At 51.0% G+C, this 20,922-nt stretch overlaps 1 protein-coding gene across 5 annotated transcripts in view; it reads left to right on the forward strand.

Annotated features, from left to right (window-relative positions):
* The window catches only part of STX1A (syntaxin 1A), a 204,492-nt gene that overhangs the window by 162,524 nt on the left and 21,046 nt on the right, over positions 1-20,922 (forward strand). For 4 of the 5 annotated variants that reach the window (XR_012897117.2, XR_012897118.2, XM_075904977.2 and 1 more), the window contains exons 4-5: positions 8,865-8,939; positions 17,918-17,991. Coding sequence is in view for 3 of the 5 variants with exons in the window: in XM_075904977.2 (XP_075761092.1) it covers positions 8,865-8,939; positions 17,918-17,991 (149 nt within the window). In the remaining 2 variants the exon portion in view is untranslated. The remainder of the gene's footprint in view (positions 1-8,864; positions 8,940-17,917; positions 17,992-20,922) is intronic. The other variant, XM_075904978.2, reaches the window with a different exon arrangement.

Consider the following 20,922-nt stretch of genomic DNA (forward strand, 5'->3'; position numbering starts at 1 on the left):
CTCTGGTGACCCCTATGGTGGTGCCGCCAGGAGGTGGTGTAAGGGGCGCTGCACCTGCCCCCATCCTTCTTGTTAGAGACTCCGACAGTGAGGAAGGCAGGCGGGTTCTGCTCATTGGAGGGAAAATGCAACGTCAGGTGTCTCTTGCTTAATTCATTTCTAAACGATTCTTTCATTTATGTTGGAAACGCTTGTCCCGGTCCATGTCTGCGCACCTGCTCTCAAAGCTCCCGTCACCTGTGCGCTCACACGTGTGCGTGGTCGGCAGCGTTTGCATTTGGATTTGCCTCCTGTGCAAAGTGCTGAACGTTAGGTTGAGTTTTAATGTCACGTCATTTATAAAAGATCCACATTCGCCTGTGTTACGGAGTCTTAACTGCTCAGCATCAGCTGCATGCCAAGTGAGTGCAGGCTTCAGATCAGAGGGTTGAGTCTTCAGTGTTTAGTGCAGGGGTGGGGAACCTTTCTTGGGCTGGGGGCTGCTGGCCCACAGAAAGATCAGTCAGGGGTAGCACACAAGTGAGAAGCAAAAAGAAAAAGAAAACCAACCCCTCACCGATGTGCCCCCCGACTGAGAAGGAGAAGACCCTCCCACACCAGAGCTTAGGGGGCTCCAGCCTGGTAGCTTTTGTGTGCTCCAGCCCCATGGGGAGGTGGGAGGGACTAGAGCACCAGCATGGGCTCCCCAATGTTGGGGGGGAGCCCCAAGCTTCAGAGGCTGGATCCAGGCAAGCGGGGGGGGGGAGGGGAGTACACCTGGCCCCTGGGTCCTGGGTTCCGCACCCCTGCTCTAGTGGCTCCCAGTGGCTGTCACTGTAGGAACCACTTACGTTTGTGGTGACTGCTCTGACAGGTGACCTGGCTTCTAGCTGCGGGCCTGCGGGAGGAGAGGGATGCGCAGGAAATCATGCTCTGGGACTTGTGCTTATTTGGCACGTCAGGCCAGACTGTGCCTGCCTCTCTCCTACCTCCACCTCCTCAGCACAGAGCAAGGAATTGTTATTCTTGGCTCCTCAGAACTGCGAGGAAAATCAAATCCCAGTTGCTTCTTTCCAAAGGAGGGAGCGGAATGAGAGAATCGGCAGCAGACGCCTGCCCAGCACCCTCCCTGCCCATCCCCATCGTTAGCCTTGGGTCAGTGGTATGAACAGAGTGCCTTTCCTCAGGGCAGCGTTTGCCATCTGGCTGCACCCTGAAGCATAGGTGTCAACTCCATGGGTGTACCAGAGCTGGAGCACCCATGGGGAAAAGTGGGTGCTCAACACCCATCAGCAGCCTCATGCTCCCCTCCCAGTGCCTCCTGCCAGCTGGTGGCCCTGCTGAGCGGTGCCTCTGCCTCCCAGCGCTTCCCACCCACCGTGATCAGCTGTTTGGTAGCATGCAGGAGGTGCTGGGGCGGACTGAGTGCGGGGCATGCTCGGGGGGAGATGGCGGAAAGAGGCAGGGCAGGGGTGGGTCTTTAGAGGAAGGCATGAGGTGGGGGCAGGTCCTGGCAGGGGTCAGTGGTCCCTGGGAAATGACAAAGTCAGTGCTTAGGTCCTGAAACCATCTTGACCACTACAGCCCATGAGCATTAGTCTTGCAGGTGGCAGGTCTGCTCTGTGCACTTCGTATTCAAGCATTGGCTGGTGCCGTGCCTGGCCGGTCCTGGGAGCCAGGGTACCAATAGCACGCATACGGAATCAGCCTAGACCTGGTTAGCTCTGTGGCGAGACCGTTTCCTATTTCATCTCCTTTGTTACACTGGCCACCTAGAACACAGACCGGAAAGCACCCAAGCAGGCTCCATGCCCGTTTGCTTTGGTATCCAGACGACAGCCGTGCAGCTCGCTTAGCTGTTTGCTTCTTTCTTTTTGTATTTAACCATGTGACAAGACCTCGGCACACTAAGGCTACGTCTACACTGGCCCCTCTTCCGGAAGGGGCATGTAAATTTCACGAGTCGTCGTAGGGAAATCCGCGGGGGATTTAAATATCCCCCGCGGCATTTAAATAAAAATGTCCGCCGCTTTTTTCCGGCTTTTAAAAAAGCCGGAAAAGAGCGTCTACACTGGCCCCGATCCTCCGGAAAAAGTGCCCTTTTCCGGAGGCTCTTATTCCTACTTCAAAGTAGGAATAAGAACCTCCGGAAAAGGGCACTTTTTCCGGAGGATCGGGGCCAGTCTAGACGCTCTTTTCCGGCTTTTTTAAAAGCCGGAAAAAAGCGGCGGACATTTTTATTTAAATGCCGCGGGGGATATTTAAATCCCCCGCGGATTTCCCTACGACGACTCGTGAAATTTACATGCCCCTTCCGGAAGAGGGGCCAGTGTAGACGTAGCCCCTGTGCCTGCAGAGGAAATAGTTGGCTTAGCCACTGAAGGAACTCTGTTCCAAGTGCCTGGCTAATGATTCCCACCCATTCAGGGGAGTGACTTTGTTCAATACATCATCAGTAAACACATAATGATTATATGGTCTTGCTCCAGCCCTGAAATTTCTTATGACGGGCATGACTGAGGCATGATTTTCAGATGCCCATGTCATGGCAGCAGTAGCATCTTCAGAAGTTAGACATTTACCTTTGTATTTTGGTTAAGAATGTTCACAGGAAAATGAGGCAGAGTTAGCGTTTGCTCCAGTCGCTTCTTTACTCCTGGTGAGGTATTTCTTTCGTCAATGTCTCTTGAAGTGCCTTCCAAATTTCAACAGCATCAGCAATACAGCAGCAATTTCTCTGAAGTTTGTTTAGGGCTGTGGACAATAGCTTTCAGTATACCGAGCATATCCTCTACATGCCTCTTTAATCCAATATTACAGGGCTACTCAACACGCAGCCTATTTGTTTGTGTGGTTTGGGTTTATGTGGGGCTGAGCACATGGCCTGCAGGTGGGATCCTTTGAACATGGCCTTCACTGGGACCACGCTTCACAAAGGCTAGTCAATAGAATGGTCTTCTGTTGATACGCGTTTTAGTAGTGAACTTCCTGTACTGCCATTGCTCATTAAAAGTGCTGTCATGGGGTGGAAATTGGGTAAATATTGTATTTTATTAATATCAGATGAACAGACTTAAATGGGGCCTGCATGTTGTGTAGTCTTTGTGTAATCTTTGTATTCATGCCCGTCAGCATGAAATAAGCTATTTGCATATATTTGCATATATATTTGCATGTATATGCAACCACACTTAAGTTGCGGCCTTCAGCATGTGCTGTGAGTATCATCGTGGCCTCTGGGGCTTCCAAAGTTGAGTAACCCTGCAATATTAGATGCTTCGGATGAGCTACTCCATCTATTTAATCCTGGGTTTCTTCATCTAATTTCATGAGAATAGGCCAGTTGTTATTAAATTGGTCCAGTGAACCACAGATTCCATTGAACATCCTGAGGGGAATTAGTTCGGACCCTCTCTTCAGTGAAGCTGAAGGAAGTATTTTGTGACCTCCACAACATTTTCTTTTATCCCCAGGGAAAGTACTTAAGTCTTGGGCTAAAAGATGCATTAAAAGGGCACTGCAGCCATCTGTTATTAAGGAGTGGTAATTTCTCTTCCTCACGGGTGGAAGCAAGAGAATGAATTAGCACATGTAGTCCTGTGTCTTGCCAGAAGGGCCTCAATGTTCTCTCTCTGCTATGAAGAATGGGCCTAGCTGTAATAAGGCAGAACTCAAATTTGAGCGAATGCCATGCTCTCGGACCCTGGGCAGGAGCAAGAGAGCTGAACCGTAAAGCAGTCGGGAGCCTCTGAGTTCTGTGGCACAACATCCAGTGGCATTGGCGTCTTATCTGCGGCCAGGCAAGAGGAGCAGTGCCTGTGACATAACAGGCAGTCCAATGATGTGTTGGACTTGCCTCAAGGACTCTGGGGCAGACCTGAGGGGGAAATGGTTTTTTGCCATGTGATGAGGCGAGAGGCCCCTGGCTGAAAGCCTGGAGCTTTATTAACAATGTTTTTTATTTTTAGTACTTTGATGCCATAACATGTTATGAAAAAGTTCAGCTAGTTCTGCTAATCTCCAAGGAGGAACCTCTGGGCTTTGCACTCTTCTGTTGCTGAGGCTAGATCAACTGTAAAGCATCCTGCAAGGTGTAGCTGGAAACCCAGGATATCTCTGGCCCTCTGGTTTGTTTTTTCCTGTGCAGTGTATTGTTCTTTTTGCAAAGAAAGCATCAGGATAAATAGTTACATGACAGGTGGCCTGCAGAGGAGACTAGTACTGGGACTGTCCTTCTCTCTGCAATCAATAAAGCAGGGCTGAAAGGTTTTTTTCAATCTTTAAATATAAATAATATGAAATAAATAGTTTGTGGTCCCTGTTTTTTCTGATGGCTTCCATGGGGAACTTGAGCATTAGAACTTTCTCAGCTGTTCACTGGAGGGCCTGAATCATTAAGGAAAAGGTCTTTTCTCCCAACCCTTCATCAGGCATTTGAGTTAAAAATGTAAACAAAAAATCTCCAGAGTTTTAAACAATCTAATTAAAAATTGCTTCCCTTGCCAGTTACTCAGGTTTCACTTTATGATGATATGTCATGATCCTAGTTCTCTGTAGAAAATATCTATGAAGCCTTCTAGGTAAACAAGACCTGGATATCTCTTTAATCTGATTAATAAACCCCTTGCCCTCCAAAGTTGTGTCATCTGCTCTGTATTTAGAGAATCTGTCTGTTTGATCAAGAACTCCTCCTCACTGGTAAGAGCTAGGACCACCACATTCAGTGTACAGCTTCCTCTTCTCAGAACTTAAAGAAACATGAGGGTTTCATTGTGGCAGGAAAACGGGATGTGCCAGGAATGAGATTGCTTCTCATAAAACCAAACAGAAAAGAGACAATCACCAAATCACGTATAGTCCTCAAAATTGACATAACTCAGTGAATGTTGAAAGAGACTGAACTAAGATGAGCCAGAAACATAGGATGAGCCTGGAATAGGTTAGCTTCTTAAGAAACCTTACAGAAAACAAGATAAAATGGAGGAATTTGGAGTAGTGCTCTGTTTTGACATGGCTAAAGCAAGGATTAAGGTTTGAAAACTAGAAGGCACTATTATTGGAAACCAGATTGACTATAGCCCTTTTTTGTTAAAACATAGCACCTGATGAGACGTTATAGGGATGAAAAAAAAATACACTTGATGGCAGTCCCATTTTAAAAAATTACTAAAATGAACGACATAAGACAGCATATTTGAAACATACAATCATTTCAATAAAGCATGTACATTTTTCTTTTATTTAAAAAAATGAATCATGGTAAGAACCCGATCATTGCTGACTAAATCTGCTAGTTTCTTTATCATAAAGATCTATCTAATCAATCTGTTTCATGAAGCTGAGAAATGGCACAGCCCATATCTTTCTGTTGAAGCTACCTTCATTCTAACAGGTTCTATTTTAAACTCACAAGACAGAAGCAAGTGAGTTTTTTAATTCCATCCTTACTGTGATTTCAAAATCTATTCAGAGGTTAGCAGAATTTGCGTGCTGTCCATGCCCATGACACAATAGGGCGGGGTAAGCGAGGCGTGGAATTTCAGACTTCTCATATAGTGCTGTGTGGTTTGCAAAGATGAAAGGAATGTGTTCTCTGTTGTAGGATGTGAACACTGTCCGTTTGACAGCACAGTGGGGAACGGAAGCGTCACACTTTCCTGGGATAGAAAGGTAGGGGGGACCCAGGCTGTTCTCACTTCCTAACACAGGTCCTCCTGTTGGCATAAGGGGGCTTCTCCAATGCACATGCAAGATCAGAGCCTACCTGTGGCTGCCTTGTTGAAAAGACCCCTCCAGAGAGTCAGCAGCTGAACAGCAACCCCCTTGTGACAAGTAAGAGGGTTTCTAAAACCTTCACAGAGCCTCTGCCAGGAACTGGAATTTTAAAAATGAGTCCGTTCTAAAAGAAGCCGCACTAACAGTGGCCCTTGGCCTCCCTGGGCTTGTGTGTCCATGTGTGAACTCGCAAGTGCCATGGGGGAGTGGCACCACTCCAGTATAGGCTGTAGTTTATTCATAATGCGTTGGATGGGTTTAAGTTGGGGGCTGTAGGTGATGACAAGTGGATTAAACCCACTGCATGAAGCCACTATTGTTGGTTTTCCTGGGTCTGTCTTGAAGTAGATGGTTTCTGGGTATTCGTTTGGCTCTTTCAATTTTTTTATTTTTTATTTTTTGTCACTATTTTATCTACAGGGACACTGTCAAATACAGAACCCCTCTGGGTTGGATCCAAGACAGTTTGAGTTAGTAAATTGTCATCTCTAATAGTTAGAAATTCCAAGAATGGTTTAGGTCTGGCACCATGAGACTTCCAGGAAGTGTCACTCTGATTGAAGTCTCCCCCTCTCCTGACCATGCAGCTGTTTCTCCTACACGTTATACATGGAGGTGTGAGGAGTCAGTCATGCTGTTCCCATGTGTGATTTGCTGTCTGTAGAAGACACCAACAAATAAATACCTTGAGTTGCCTGTTATTTGTTAGGACATTGATCCACAAGCATCTGGATCATTTTCTTCTGAGTTCTCAGTGACAGACTGCGTCTCCTCCCCCTCTTTTGCCTGTGTGGTCCATGTCTAGGTTATCGCCATTGATTTTAACCTTCCAGTTGTGTGAATGTTCCCACTGGCTTTTAGTATCACCAACTAGATCAAATTTATGCTAATACTTGAGCAATTCCAGTTCCTCCTGTTTGTTTCTCCAGTGCCTGGCAGTGGTGTGTGGGCAAGGCAAGAATGCGTTTTTGTTGTGTCCTTTGCTTCCTTGCTCTATTTTGTTCTCAGCTCTTTGGCTTTGTACTGAGTGCTCATATTAATGCTCTTTTTACTGGCCCGTTTTGCTATTGGTTTAGTGCTTTCCTGAGTACTCAGATCAGTACACCTAAGACCATCTCATCCACCTCTCCTTCAATACCTCCAATGAGGGGGCGCTGCACCCTCCCTTCGAAGCGTATTCCATAATTTGACTACCCATGGATGTAGAAAGTTTTCTGTAATATCCAACCTCCATTTTCCTTGCTGCAGTTTAAGCCTGCTACTTCTTGCCCTACTTGGAGAACAATTGATCATCGTGCTCTGTAACCGCCCTTGACATACCTGAAGGTTGCGGTCAGCACCCCTCTCGGTCCTCTCTCCCAGGAACTAAACACGTCCAGGTTTCTAACCTTCCCTCGCAGGTCGGGGGTTCTAAACCTTTGACCGTTTTTTCTGCTCTCCGCTGGATTCTCTCGGTTTATCACTCTGTCTCTTACAGTGGGGCCCCAACATGGAACATTTCTCCAGCTGAGGCCTCCCCAGGGTGGAATTGAGCCCTACAATGTAAGAACTGTGCTGGTTCTGCCTAGAGGCATTCTAATGATCAAAATACAATACTAGTTATTGAATGTGTGGGCTGACCTGCACAGCCTGGCTTCTGCATTCCCCCTCCCCCGGTAGAGCGGTGGTTTTGCACGTAATCACACAAAGGAGTCAGGATGCCTGAATTCTAGTCACGTGCCTCAGTTCATTCATCTGTAAAAGGAGGCAAATATTCCCGGCCACACAGACGCTGGAGGGTTGTTCAGGTGTGTGAAGCACAGGGAGAGCCATGGGAGGAAGCTCTAGGAATATGGGGAATGGGTGCTCTCCGCGCTGGAGCTGCACTACTGGTGCATGTGGTTTGCATGGTAAGGGTCCTGGGGGTGCAGAAGTGACACATGCTTGTTACACGATGGGCACCTGGAGAAGCTGGTTGGTGGTGGCGGGGAGATGACTTGCCTTCCTTGTTCAGTGTTATGCTGCTGACAGACTAGCCAGACATGTTCATGAGAAGCGGGTTCAGACACGGAACCATTTCTCTCCCTACATTTCACCCACAAGCCGTGAGGTCAGGTGAGCTGGTGGGTGTGGGCTGGGAATTAGCTGAGCAGGGTGTCTGAGAGCTGCAGGGGCCAAGAAGAGTCTGGCTGCTCAGACTGAGGGGTGACTGTTTTGGAGGCCTGTGTAGAATTGGCCAAGTGAAGCCAGCTCCTGCGAGGTGCTGGCATGGAGTGGGGGGCGCTTGGCTGTGCCTGGGACACTGTGACTGCAAGCCAACGCCTGGCCTGGAGCCCTGGACAGCCTCTCTCTGCTGCTGTGTTCTCCGCTGGCCTGCCACAGGTCCCATCTCCCTAGTTGGGAAGGAGCTGGGGAGACCCCCCGAGCTAAGTGACTGAGTCCGGGGGAGTCCAGTGCTGAGCGCAGGTGCCTGCAGGACTGGGAATGGCCTGGCAAGGCTCAGACACTTAGTAGCACATCCAGGTTCTTTCCTTGTCCCACGGGCCTGGCGCTCTCAGGCTGGCTGAGGCTCCCTGAGAAGGGAGCTCCCAGCCTGCTTTGCCGAGTGACCCCTTTTTACTCCTTCTGGGGGGGCAAAGGGGGATGGGTAGATGCTCAGGCCCTCGGATGAGGGGGTGCAGCATGCATCTGATGTGGCCCAGCTGGCATCTCCCTGCATGGGCCAGGGAGGCAGGTGCTCAGCCTGGCGCTGCTCTGTACCAGGCCCAGGTCAGTGTGTGCTGGGGTGGGGGGTCTCCAGGCCCTGGAGGAAGAGGCAAGGTTCTGCTGCCAGGTAGAGTGAACTGCAGCCTGTGGCCAGACAGAAGCTCTGTTGCTGAGTCCCCCACGCATGGTCCTTGGGCAGAAGGTTGAGGCTGTGGCCTGGGGCCCTCAGCTGGAGATAATGTGGAGAAAAAAGTCAGTGGTTCAAGTGCGTTGTGAGGAGGGGATGGAGACTCCAGCCACACTGTCCAGGGCTCCCCAACCCACCTGGCAGGTGCAGATTGAGTCCTGTCCAGTGACTGGGGCTGGGGCAGAGTCACTCCATGTCCGCAGTGCACCCATCTTTGTTCTCTCCTTCCTCCCTCTAGAAACCAAGGAGGAGCTCGAAGAGTTAATGTCTGACATCAAAAAGACAGCGAACAAAGTGCGCTCCAAATTAAAGAGTGAGTATTAGCGAGCAGCACCGCAAGGAACTGGCCCTCGCTGCTGCTCTCTGTCTCTCAGCTGCTTGAAGAGTCCCCGTGTCCCGCTGGACTCAATACCCTCCCCACCGAGCCTGCAGGCTTAGTGATCTCTACGGCTGCCCTGGGGTCACTCGCTGGCTTTCAGAAGACCTGGGAGAGGGGCTCCTGCAGACAGTGCACAAGGCTTGTATGCAGTGCTCTTGGGACAAGGGGGATCCAGTGGATCTAGTGGACTGAGATTTCCAGAAAGCCTTTGGCATGATCCCTCACCAAAGGTTCTTAAGTAAGTTATCATGGGCTAAGAGGGAAGGCCATGAAACAAAGGGTAGGAATCAATGGTCAGTTCTCAGAATGGAGAGAGGTAACTAGTGGGGTCCCACATGGGTCAGTCCTGGATCATAAATATTCATAAATCATCTGGAGAAAGAGGTAAACAGGGAAGTGGCAAATTTTGCAGATGATACTAAACTACTCAAGATAGTCAAGTCTAAATCAGACTGTGAAGATCTTCAAAAGGATCTCACAAAGCTAGAAGACTGGGCAACAAAATGGAAATGAATTTTAATGTTGATAAATGCAAAGTAATGCACATTGGAAAACATAATCTCAACTATCCCTAAAAATGATGAGGACTAAATTAGCTATTACGACTCGAGAGAGATCTTGAAGTCATTGTGGCAAGTTCTCTGAAAACAGCCACTCAATGTGCAGCGGCAATTAAAAAAGCAAATAGAATGTTAGGAGTAATTAAAAAAAGGATAGAGAATAAGACAGAGAATATCTTATTGCCTCTATATAAATCCATGGGATGTCCACATCTGGAACACGTGTACAGATGTGGTCGCCTCATCTCAAAAAAGATCTCTTGGCATTGGAAAAGGTTCGGAAAAGGGCAACAAAAATAATTAGGGATTTGGAATGGCTACCATATGACATTAATAATACTGGGACTTTTCAGTTTAGAAAAGAGGAAACTAAGGGGAGATATGATAGAAGTCTATAAAATCATGAGGTGTGAAGAAAATAAATAAGGAAAAGTTATTTACTTATTCCTATTACACAAGAACTAGGGGTCACCAAATGAAATTAATTGATAGCAGGTTTAAAACGAATACAAGAAAGTAGTTCTTCACACAACACACAGTCAACCTCCTCCAACAGTCAATCTCTGTACACTATATTCTCTGGATCCCCTTTGTCCACATGCTTGTTGACCCCCTTAAAGAAATCTAGTAGATTGGTGAGGCATGATTTCCCTTTACAGAAATCATGTTGACTTTTCCTCAACAAATTATGTTCATCTATGTGTCTGACAATTCAGTTCTTTACTCTAGTTTAAACAATTTGCCTGGTACTGGCCTGTAAGTGCCTGGATCACCTCTAGAGCCTTTTAAAAATTGGTGTCATAGTAGCTATCCTCCCAGACATGTAATACAGAAGCTGATGGCTACAAACCACGGTTACTAGTTCCACAATTTCACATTTGAGTTCTTTCAGAATGCTTGGGTGAATGCCATCTGGTCCTGGTGACTTGTTACTGTTTAGTTTATCAATTTGTTCCAAAATCTCCTCCAGTGAGATCTCAATCTGGGACAATTCCTCAGATTTGTCACCTAAACAGAATGGCTCAGGTTTGGGAATCTCCCCAGCATCATCAGCCGTGAAGACTGAAGGAAAGAATTCGTTTAGTTTCTCTGCAATGACCTTAAGGGCTCCTTTAGCATCTTGATCATCCAGTTACCCCACTCGTTGTTTAGCTGGCTTCCTGCTTTTGATGTACTTCAAAGGCTTTTTAATTGCTCACTGCTTCTTGTACTTGGTTGTTAAGCCATGGTGGCACTTTTTTGGTTCTCCCAATATGTTCTTAATTTGAAGTATACATTTAAGTTCAGTCTCTATTATGCTGTTTTTGAAAAGTTTCCATGCAGATTGCAGGGATTTTACTTTTGGCGCTGTACCTTTTTATTTCTGTTTAATTAACCTCTCCAGCTTTGTGTAGTTCCCCTTTCTGAAATTAAATGCCACAGTGCTGGGCTGCTGAGGTGTTTTTCCCACAGAGATGTTACATTTTATTATATTAGGGTTGCTATTTCCAAGCGGCCAGTTACATTTACCTCTTGAACCAGATCCTGTGGCCCACTTAGGACAAAATCAAGAACTGCCTCTCCCCTGTGGGTTCCAGGACTCATTGCTCCAAGAAGCAGCCATTTAACATGTCAAGAAACTTTTTCTCTGCATCCTGTCCTGAGGTGGCGGGTATCCAGTCAATATGGGGATAGCTGAAGTCCTCCATTATAGTTGAGAGGTTTTTTTATAGTCTCTCTAATCTCCCTGAGAATTTCACAGTCTCTGTCACTCTTCTGGTCAGGTGGGTGGTAATATATGTCTCCTGCTATATTCATATGATTAGAGCCTGGAATTACTATCCATAGAGTAAATTTCAATTGTGTTGACGTACCCCTCCCCCAGACTTCTTTTGAATACCCCAAGGGTACTTGTACCACTGGTTGAGAAACACTGTCCCAGTCCACTCCAGAGCCCAGCCCACCTCCCTGGTGTCCCTTATCCAGCCTTCCTAATGGGGGAAGCCAGCTCCAGCCCTGGGGCTGTGTCTACACTGGCGGCTTCTTGCACTAGAACATCTTGAGCAAGGGTTCTTGTGCAAGAACACGTCCACACTGCCCTGTGTGAGATGTGTTTTTGCACAGGAGCATCCATGGCCGTGTGGACACTCTCTTGCGCAAGAGAGCTCCGATGGCCATTTTAGCCATAGGGGTTTCTTGCACAAGAAATCCCTGCCGAGCGTCCACACTGCCCTCTTGTGCAAGAGAGCTTACACCAGTTAGAAAAGAGCATAACTCTTGCACAAGAAGTCCTCTCTTACCATGCTGTACTATAAATCTTCTTGCACAAGAGCAGGTGGGTGCTTTCCAGAAGAGCAGCTATTCTTGTGCAATGGATGCAGCTTTCTGAGGGTTGTCAGTGCCTGGAGTAGCTGCTGCTGCTGGCTGTCCTGTTGCACCGAGGGTGGGCAGTGCAGGGGTAGGACTTGAACCCACCACCCTATGTTCCCCAGACAGATGCCCTAGCCCCTAGTCCACTCCAGAGCTCACCCTCCTGCTCTCCCTTCAGGGCATCCCTTAGCCTCCCTTCCTAATGAGGAAGCTGGCTCCATCACGGGGACAGCCTGTGGTGTCTGTCCTGCCCTGTTGCTCCTAGGGTGGGCAGTTCAGGAGTGAGATTTGAACCCACCACTCTGGGTGGTGACACAGTCGGGTTCATTTAAGACTTTTACTTTGTTTGATTCTATGCTTTTGTTCACATACAGCTCCACTCCCCCACCAGCACAACCTGTTCTGTCCTTCCGATATATTTCATACCCTGGTTACTACTGTGTCCTAGCGATTTACTCATTCCACCAAGTTTCTGTGATGCCTTTTATCAATAGGCTGATTCAATACAAGACACTCTAGTTCATGCATTTTATTCTTGAGACTGGTCACTTTTTAGCTGTCGGCCATTACCTCACATGATTGGATGGGACTCTTTTCATTTGACTGTTTCTCATAAGATCTCTGTATGTTATGAATCCTCTCCGCGAATCTCCATATGTACACCCTCCCCTCAGGGATGTCTCTGTCTGATCCACGTGCCCTGTGCACCTGTCAGTTCTCCCCTGGCCCCTAGTTTAAAAACTGCTCTACAACCATTTGCATTTCAAGTGCCAGCAGCCAGGTTCTGTTTTGGGTTAGGTGGCTTTTAAGGGCCTGTGAGGGACACACCTGCCCTAGGGCCCTTTCCTTGGGCCCCGGGCCTGGATGCAGCTTTCTGAGGGTGGTCAGGCATGATCTCTGCTTTCGGGCAGGAGGCCTTTTCCCACATGCAGATGGAGCCCTGGTAGGAAGCAAGGGAAGGAGGCTGGTGCGTGGCCACAAAGAGACCGCGCTCTGCGTGTGCTGGCAGGGTGCCAGGCTGCCCGAACAGAAATTCTGCCTTGTCCTGTGTTCACAGCCCCCTACCGAAATCCCCAGATGCCCAGCAGCTGCACATGAGCAGCTCCAGTCTGCAGCACGAATATCCGAATCTTCCCAGCACAGGTTTCTCCCCTTGGTCTGTCCAACGGGGCGAGGTGCCTGTTAAGAAGACACAGGGCTCTGGAGAGGGGACGGGCGTGAAGGGAGAAAGGACACAGAGTCAAGGAAGGTCAACTTATTTCATCAGTGTACTTCCTTTTGTTGGCATTTTCCTGCCTTGGGGCAGCACAGAAAGGGCTGGGGGAGCCTGACTGGCAGCTTCCATTACCAGCAGACTCCCTCTGTCACTGCCAGGGCGGGCGGACGGACCGGGGAGCACGTCACGGAGCAGGGCACTGACTCGGAGAGAGAACATTTGAGCCTGATCGTGGAGCTCATCAGGCGCGTTGTAGGGGCTGCACTGCCTCTCCAGCCAGCATTCAGGTGTCCCCAGTGTCCGGAGACCAGCGGTAGCGTCATCGATCGCAGTGCTCAGTAACAGACCACTTGTCCTTTCAGAGGAAAGCTGCCATCTCGCCCTCCTAGTAGGAGAATCGGCTGCTCCTGTAGCTTGAGGAAGGTAGTTGCCTGGCCTCTTGTCTCCCTTCTGTAGATTTCAAGCGCAGTACATTGCCCTTCCCTGGCTCCCACAGGCGCATCTGTAACTAGATCCTTGTGTCTGGCAGTAAAAGCACATCCCCCTTCCCTGGCCCATTTCTCACCCTTCTCCTCGACAGCAGCCCTGGCCCCGCAGGGTGACGAGGTGCTAGACCCGCCCTGACTGCCTGCTCCTGGGAGACTCGGACAGCTGCTCCTGTCTGTGACAGCAATGACTGTCCTGGGGGGCGGGCGAAGAACTCCTCTCGCTTGGCTGCAGTACCAGCACATCTGCAAAGACGGGTTTGGCCAGTCACGGGGGACAGGACGCCCCGCGAGCCGGATCTCTTGCTCAGCTGCGCAAGCGAGCAACGGGCCTTTGAATCCAGGGGAATATGACAGGGACTGGCAGCCATCTGCGGGGGGCTCTCTCCAGGGAAGCAGGGACCCTGAAAACACACCGGGGGGATCGGCTGAGCATGAGCTGCCAGTGCGACACTGGGGCCAAGCAAGCTGATGCGACTCTGGGGGAATCTCGAGCAGCAGCAAAGTGGTTTTACCTCCTCGATCTGGCTCTGCTGCGGCCGCTGCTCAGTCACCATGTCCTGCTCTGGGGCCCGTGGGTCAGGAAGGGTGCTGGTAAATTGAGGGGCTGAGAAGAGAGCCAGGAGCATGAGTGAAGGGTCAGAAAACCTGCCTGTGTTGAGACTCTGGGAGCACAGTCCGTTTGCTTTGCCGAGGGGTGACTTGATCATGGGTGTCAGATCAGGGCTGCCAGTGGTCCCTCCTGCCTTGGTGTGGGGCCGCGCTCATCCGTCCCCAGCACTGATGAGCACAGCCCCCGAGCCCATCTCTTGGGGTCATATCCCCGTGCACGGCTCCCAGGGCGCCCCGCTGGCAGGCTGAGCTCAATGCTGCAAAGCACCGCGAGCTGCGGTGTTCCCGCGTGGGGGTCTCTCACTGACCTTGAAGCTGTCCTCTTGGGGAGTTCAGGGGATGCTTTAGAATCATAGAACCCCAGGGCTGGAAGAGCCTCAGGAGTCATCAAGTCCAGCCCCCTGCCCAAGGCAGGACAATCCCAACTAAATCAACCCGGCCAGGGCTTTGTCAAGCCAAGACTTAAACACCCCTAGGGATGGAGACTCCACCCCCTCCCCAGGGAACCATCCCAGAGCTTCCCCACCAGCCTGCTTTCCGAATGCAGTGGGGGCGCTAGGTCAGCTCAGGAGTGGAGTTGGCGTCAGAGCACTCCCTTCCCACACAGAAAATGCCTGGCACTTAGAGACTCTGCCTGAGACGGAGGCCCCGCCAGGATCCGGGCTCTGTAACCCCTGGTGCCTTAGTGCTGTGCTGCTCTAGAGCCCTCTCACCAGCAGTCAGGTCACAAGCACAAGGTCTCACCCTGGCGTCCACTGGCCTAGTTACTCCTTGCAGCCCTTCCAGTCCTGGGTCTCCCCATATCTGCCCCTCCCCAGTGCTTAACTACAGACCCTCCTCAGATCCTTTGCCCCTGGTTCCTCAACCCCAAAGGAAAAAGCCAGTCCCAGCTAGGGACCTTTGGCCTGACCCAGCCTGACCGCTCTTGGGCTCTTACGTTTTATCACAGTCCCAAATGACAATCTCACTAGCAAACTAAAGAATTAGGAGCAGGCTGCAATCGCTGTCAGGTGTGGGCACACACGGAGACAGACTGAGCTCAGACAGTCGTTACCAATGCTCTGCAGTCGCTGTCGGGTATGAGCACACACAGAGACAGACTGAGCTCAGACAGTCGTTACCAATGCTCTGCAGTCGCTGTCGGGTGTGGGCACACACAGAGACAGACTGAGCTCAGACAGTCGTTACCAATGCTCTGCAGTCGCTGTCGGGTATGAGCACACACAGAGACAGACTGAGCTCAGACAGTCGTTACCAATGCTCTGCAGTCGCTGTCGGGTATGGGCACACACAGAGACAGACTGAGCTCAGACAGTCGTTACCAATGCTCTGCAGTCGCTGTCGGGCGTGGGCACACACAGAGACAGACTGAGCTCAGACAGTCGTTACCAATGCTCTGCAGTCGCTGTCGGGTGTGGGCACACACGGAGACAGACTGAGCTCAGACAGTTGTTACCAATGCTCTGCAGTCGCTGTCGGGTATGGGCACACACAGAGACAGACTGAGCTCAGACAGTCGTTACCAATGCTCTGCAGTCGCTGTCGGGTATGGGCACACACAGAGACAGACTGAGCTCAGACAGTCGTTACCAATGCTCTGCAGTCGCTGTCGGGTATGGGCACACACAGAGACAGACTGAGCTCAGACAGCCGTTACCAGTGCTCTGCAGTCGCTGTCAGGTGTGGGCACACACGGAGACAGACTGAGCTCAGATAGTCGTTACCAGTGCTCTGCAGTCGCTGTCAGGTGTGGGCACACACGGAGACAGACTGGGCTCAGACAGCCGTTACCAGTGCTCTGCAGTCGCTGTCAGGTGTGGGCACACACGGAGACAGACTGGGCTCAGACAGTCGTTACCAGTGCTCTGCAGTCGCTGTCAGGTGTGGGCACACACGGAGACAGACTGAGCTCAGATAGTCGTTACCAATGCTCTGCAGTCGCTGTCGGGTGTGGGCACACACAGAGACAGACTGGGCTCAGACAGTCATTACCAGTGCTCTGCAGTCGCTGTCAGGTGTGGGCACACACGGAGACAGACTGAGCTCAGACAGTCGTTACCAATGCTCTGCAGTCGCTGTCGGGCGTGGGCACAAATGGAGACAGACTGGGCTCAGACAGTCGTTACCAATGCTCTGCAGTCGCTGTCAGGCGTGGGCACACACGGAGACAGACTGAGCTTAGACAGTCGTTACCAATGCTCTGCTGTCAGACTGGAGGGTGTGGGAGCAACGGGGCTCTGTCCTGGGTCCAGTACTAGCAATATGCTCATTAACAGCGTGGATAATGGAGGTGGAGCATGGATGGGAGGGTTTGCTGTTCCATGTACTGGACACAGAAGCCCTACTCTGTTACGTTAGAACATCAGAGCGGCCAGACTGGGTCAGACCAAAGGCCCATCCAGCCCAGCGTCCAGTCTGCCAACAGCGACCAGTGCCAGATACCAGAGGGAGTGAACAGAACAGGGAATCGTCAAGTGAGCCCTCTCCTGTCATCCGTTTCCAGCCTCTGACTAATAGGCTAGGGACACCATCCCTGCCCATCCTGGCTAAGAGCCATTGATGGACCTAACCTCCAGGAATCTATCTAGCTCTTTTTTGAACCCTGTTAAAGTCCTGGCCTTTACAACGTCCTTGGGCAAGAAGTTCCACAGGTTGACCGTGTGCTGTGTGAAGAAAAACTTCCTTCTGTTTGTTTTAAACCTGTGGACTGTTCATTTCATTTGACGACCCTGAAGTTCTTATGTTATGGGCGGGGCTCGCCAAGCCACGGCAAGCCCCACTCGCCAGCCGCGCGGTTTGGCATGCTATGCATGCGCAGACCATGCTGCGCGGCTATGCCGGCTTGTAATCTACTCACCACGAGCAAGTAGATTACATTAATTGTCGAACCCTGGTTATGGGAACAAGTAAATAACTTTTTCCTTATTCAGTTTCTCTGCACCAGCCATGAATTTATAGACCGCGGTCCTATCTCCCCTTAGTCTCCTCGTTTCTAAGCTGAAAAGTCCCAGTCTTTTTAATTTCGCTTCGGGACCTGTTCCAACCCCCCAATCATTTCTGTTGCCCTTTTCTGAACCTTTTCCAAGGCCAATATATCTTTTTGGAGATGAGGCACTATTCAAGATGTGCGCGTCCCATGGATTTATATAGATGTCCTGACACTTTCTCAGTGGAGCATGTCAGAGGGGTATGTCTACACTACCCCGCTAGTTTGAACTAGCGGGGTAATGTAGGCATACCGCACTTGCAAATGAAGCCCGGGATTTGAATTTCCCGGGCTTCATTTGCATAAACTGGGCGCCACCATTTTTAAAATCCCTGCTCGTTCGAACCCCGTGCCGCGCGGCTACACGCGGCACAAACTAGGTAGTTCGGACTAGGCTTCCTATTCCGAACTACCGTTACTCCTCGTGGAATGAGTTCCTAGTTCGAACTAGGAGGGTAGTGTAGACATACCCGGGGAGAGATGTTTAAACTGGTAACCAGTCTTGCTGTCTCAAAATGGAAGAGAGAGCTGGAGCTAGTGGTTTGTACTCAGGAAAGCTCCTTTCAGCCAGTATCTCAGGACATGAGTGCAGTGGTTCCAGAAACGTCTCTAATTCACAGGTATTCTAGGCTTTTGGGGTCGGTTTGCAAAGCACTCTCTGCTAAACAGCCCAAAATAAGCTGTATTCTTCTGTCCATGACCAGGTATTGAACAGAGTATTGAGCAAGAGGAGGGACTGAACAGATCCTCTGCTGACCTGAGGATCAGGAAAACGCAGGTGCGTCTGTCTCCGGCCGGATTTGGGGTTGGGAGGAGGGAGGCTGAGAGGAGCTTTGTGCACTAATGTGCCCCAGAAAGTGAGGGAGGACATAAGCTGCCAGGATCCTGCCTGGAGCCCTGAAAAGCATGTCACGTGCCTCTTCGCAGGCATGATGCAGGCGCAGTCATGGGTGGTTTGTCCAATGTGCCAGCGAAAGTGCTCACAGGCTCTGTGCACTCCCAGCTCACACACCCAAAACTTCCATGTGGGTCCCATGCTCGGTGTGTGTCGTGGGAAAGGGGTGTGCTCATCAGTGCTTCTGGGTGGGCAGCTCAGGTGTCTGGGGTTTTCATACACGTTCTGAAATATCTGGCCCAAAGGGATTTTACTGAACCAAGAAATCAACTATAGTCCATGCACGTGGGGGACAGAAAGGCCCCTTCTGTAGCGTGTCCTAGAAACTGGCTCACTTTACAGGACATGAAAAGAGGCTTTGCAGGGTCAGAAGAGATGTGGAAACTGAATGACACAGTCGGGAAGTTTATGCCCCAAATGTGACCAAACTAAAAATTTTTAGACTATGAACTTCTGTATTTGCACTCTGCAGGCCCATAATGTGGCCTGGGAATTCACTGCCTCCATGGGGCCCTGTGTGTCCTGCTTCAGGCACCGACCTGGCTGGCAGCCTGGGAAAAAACAGAATTGGAACAGCTTACACAGTTCTAGTTCCCATTGCAGTGAAGTTCATTGCTGACTGGCGCTGTCTCTCAGCAGGTTTCTTAGAGGAGAGGATCATGATGGTCCTTCTGGCCTTGAAATCTATGAGGCATCATGTCCCATAAAGCCTGTATGGTCTTGAGCAGCATGAATTCATTAGTGCATCCAGTCCCAGACAGGCAGGAATTGAATGGCCTGGTAACATTTTCTAAAGTGACTTAGCCACTTAGGAGCCCAGGTCTCATGAGACTAACTTGTGCTAAAAGCTTTGAAGTGCTGCTTCGGGCTAGATGGTGGCCAAACCCACATATTTGAGGGTGCAAAAAGCAAAGGAGCAGAATGGCAGAGGGATGGTACCACGTGGTTAGACTCAGCAATAATGGGATGAAACTGAGCAAAGGCTCCGGGAGAAGCATTATACGAGTATGTGATGCACTAGATGTTGGGGCACCCGGAATAGTAATGGACCCAACGCCTGACTCGCCTGAAACTGGGCTGGGGAAAGCCCTGAGAACACACTGTAAGTCAGGAACAATTGTACGCTGGGCCGGTCCTACCTGGAGAATTGGCCTAGCATGAGGAGTCATTCGATTGGCTGTTTCACTGCCAAGAAATCACTCTCCTCTCCAATGTCTCTGACTCCTGTCCCGAGTGAGGCCGTGGCTGCCTGGCAGACGGAACGTGCTGGCAGGCCAGGGCTGCAGCAAACACGCTGGAGAGTGTTAGCTGCCAGTGCAGTGGCCGGAGCCCCCTTGCAGCGGCTTTTCATAGAATCATAGAATAGGACTGGAAGGGACCTCAAGAGGTCATCGAGTCCAGCCCCCCGCCCTCAAGGCAGGACCAAGCTCCACCTACACCATCCCTGACAGATGTCTATCTAACCTGTTCTTAAATATCTCCAGAGAGGGAGATTCCACCACCTCCCTTGGCAATTTATTCCAATATTTGACCACCCTGACAGTTAGGAATTTTTTCCTAATGTCCAATCTAAACCTCCCCTGCTGCACTTTAAGCCCATTACTCCTTGTCCTGTCCTCAGAAACCAAGAGGAACAAATTTTCTCCTTCCTCCTTGTGACACCCTTTTAGATATTTGAAAACCGCTATCATGTCCCCCCTTAATCTTCTTTTTTCCAAACTAAACAAGCCCAGTTCAAGAAGCCTGGCTTCATAGGTCATGTTCTCTAGACCTTTAATCATTCTTGTCGCTTTTGGAGCATCGCTTTGCATCCCAGCAACCCCGGCTCCTCTGCCCGCAATTGGCACCATCGTTCATTGGCCGTTGTGCCCAGAGCTCTGCCTGCCCGGCCTTGGGGAAGGGCCCGGCCGTTGTGCCCAGAGCTCTGCCTGCCCGGCCTTGGGGAGGGGCCCGGCCGTTGTGCCCAGAGCTCTGCCTGCCCGGCCTTGGGGAGGGGCCCGGCCGTTGTGCCCAGAGCTCTGCCTGCCCGGCCTTGGGGAGGGGCCCGGCCGTTGTGCCCAGAGCTCTGCCTGCCCGGCCTTGGGGAGGGGCCCGGCCGTTGTGCCCAGAGCTCTGCCTGCCCGGCCTTGGGGAGGGGCCCGGCCGTTGTGCCCAGAGCTCTGCCTGCCCGGCCTTGGGGAGGGGCCCGGCCGTTGTGCCCAGAGCTCTGCCTGCCCGGCCTTGGGGAGGGGCCCGGCCGTTGTGCCCAGAGCTCTGCCTGCCCGGCCTTGGGGAGGGGCCCGGCCGTTGTGCCCAGAGCTCTGCCTGCCCAGCCTTGGGGAGGGGCCCACCTGTTGACGACCATGCTGACTGGTCTCTGCTGCAAGTGGGAGCAGTTTTAGACCCTGTGCTGCTTTCCCTTTCCTTGCAAGTCCTTTCTGCTGGGTAGGTTTTTGCGGGGCTGCGCCGCTCCGTTCCCTGCACTGACTGTGGCTGTGAGCGCAGCAGCTGCTCATGATGCATGTCGCCTGTTGTGACGGACCGGGCCGTGTCTGGGCACAGCTTAGGGCGTCCGCTCAGGGCGAATTGCTCAAATCCGGGGCTCTTTACAGTCCCCCTGACTGGCGACCTCTCCACACAGGCCACAAACCAGTCCCACAGAGCGCTTCAGCTGCCTGCCTGAAGCCTCCCGAGCAAAACCCCTCCGACACCCCAGCAATATCCGTGCCCCAGATGGCCTCGGGCCTATACACGGGTGGGGGGTCCTAGCACCCAATCCCACCTACCCCGAACAAGTTCTGTCCGGTTCCAAGAAACCAGCCACAGATCCCTGGT

Source organism: Pelodiscus sinensis, chromosome 21 (genome assembly GCF_052426305.1).
Source record: "Pelodiscus sinensis isolate ZL-2025 chromosome 21, ASM5242630v1, whole genome shotgun sequence".
Lineage (NCBI taxonomy): Eukaryota > Metazoa > Chordata > Testudines > Trionychidae > Pelodiscus > Pelodiscus sinensis.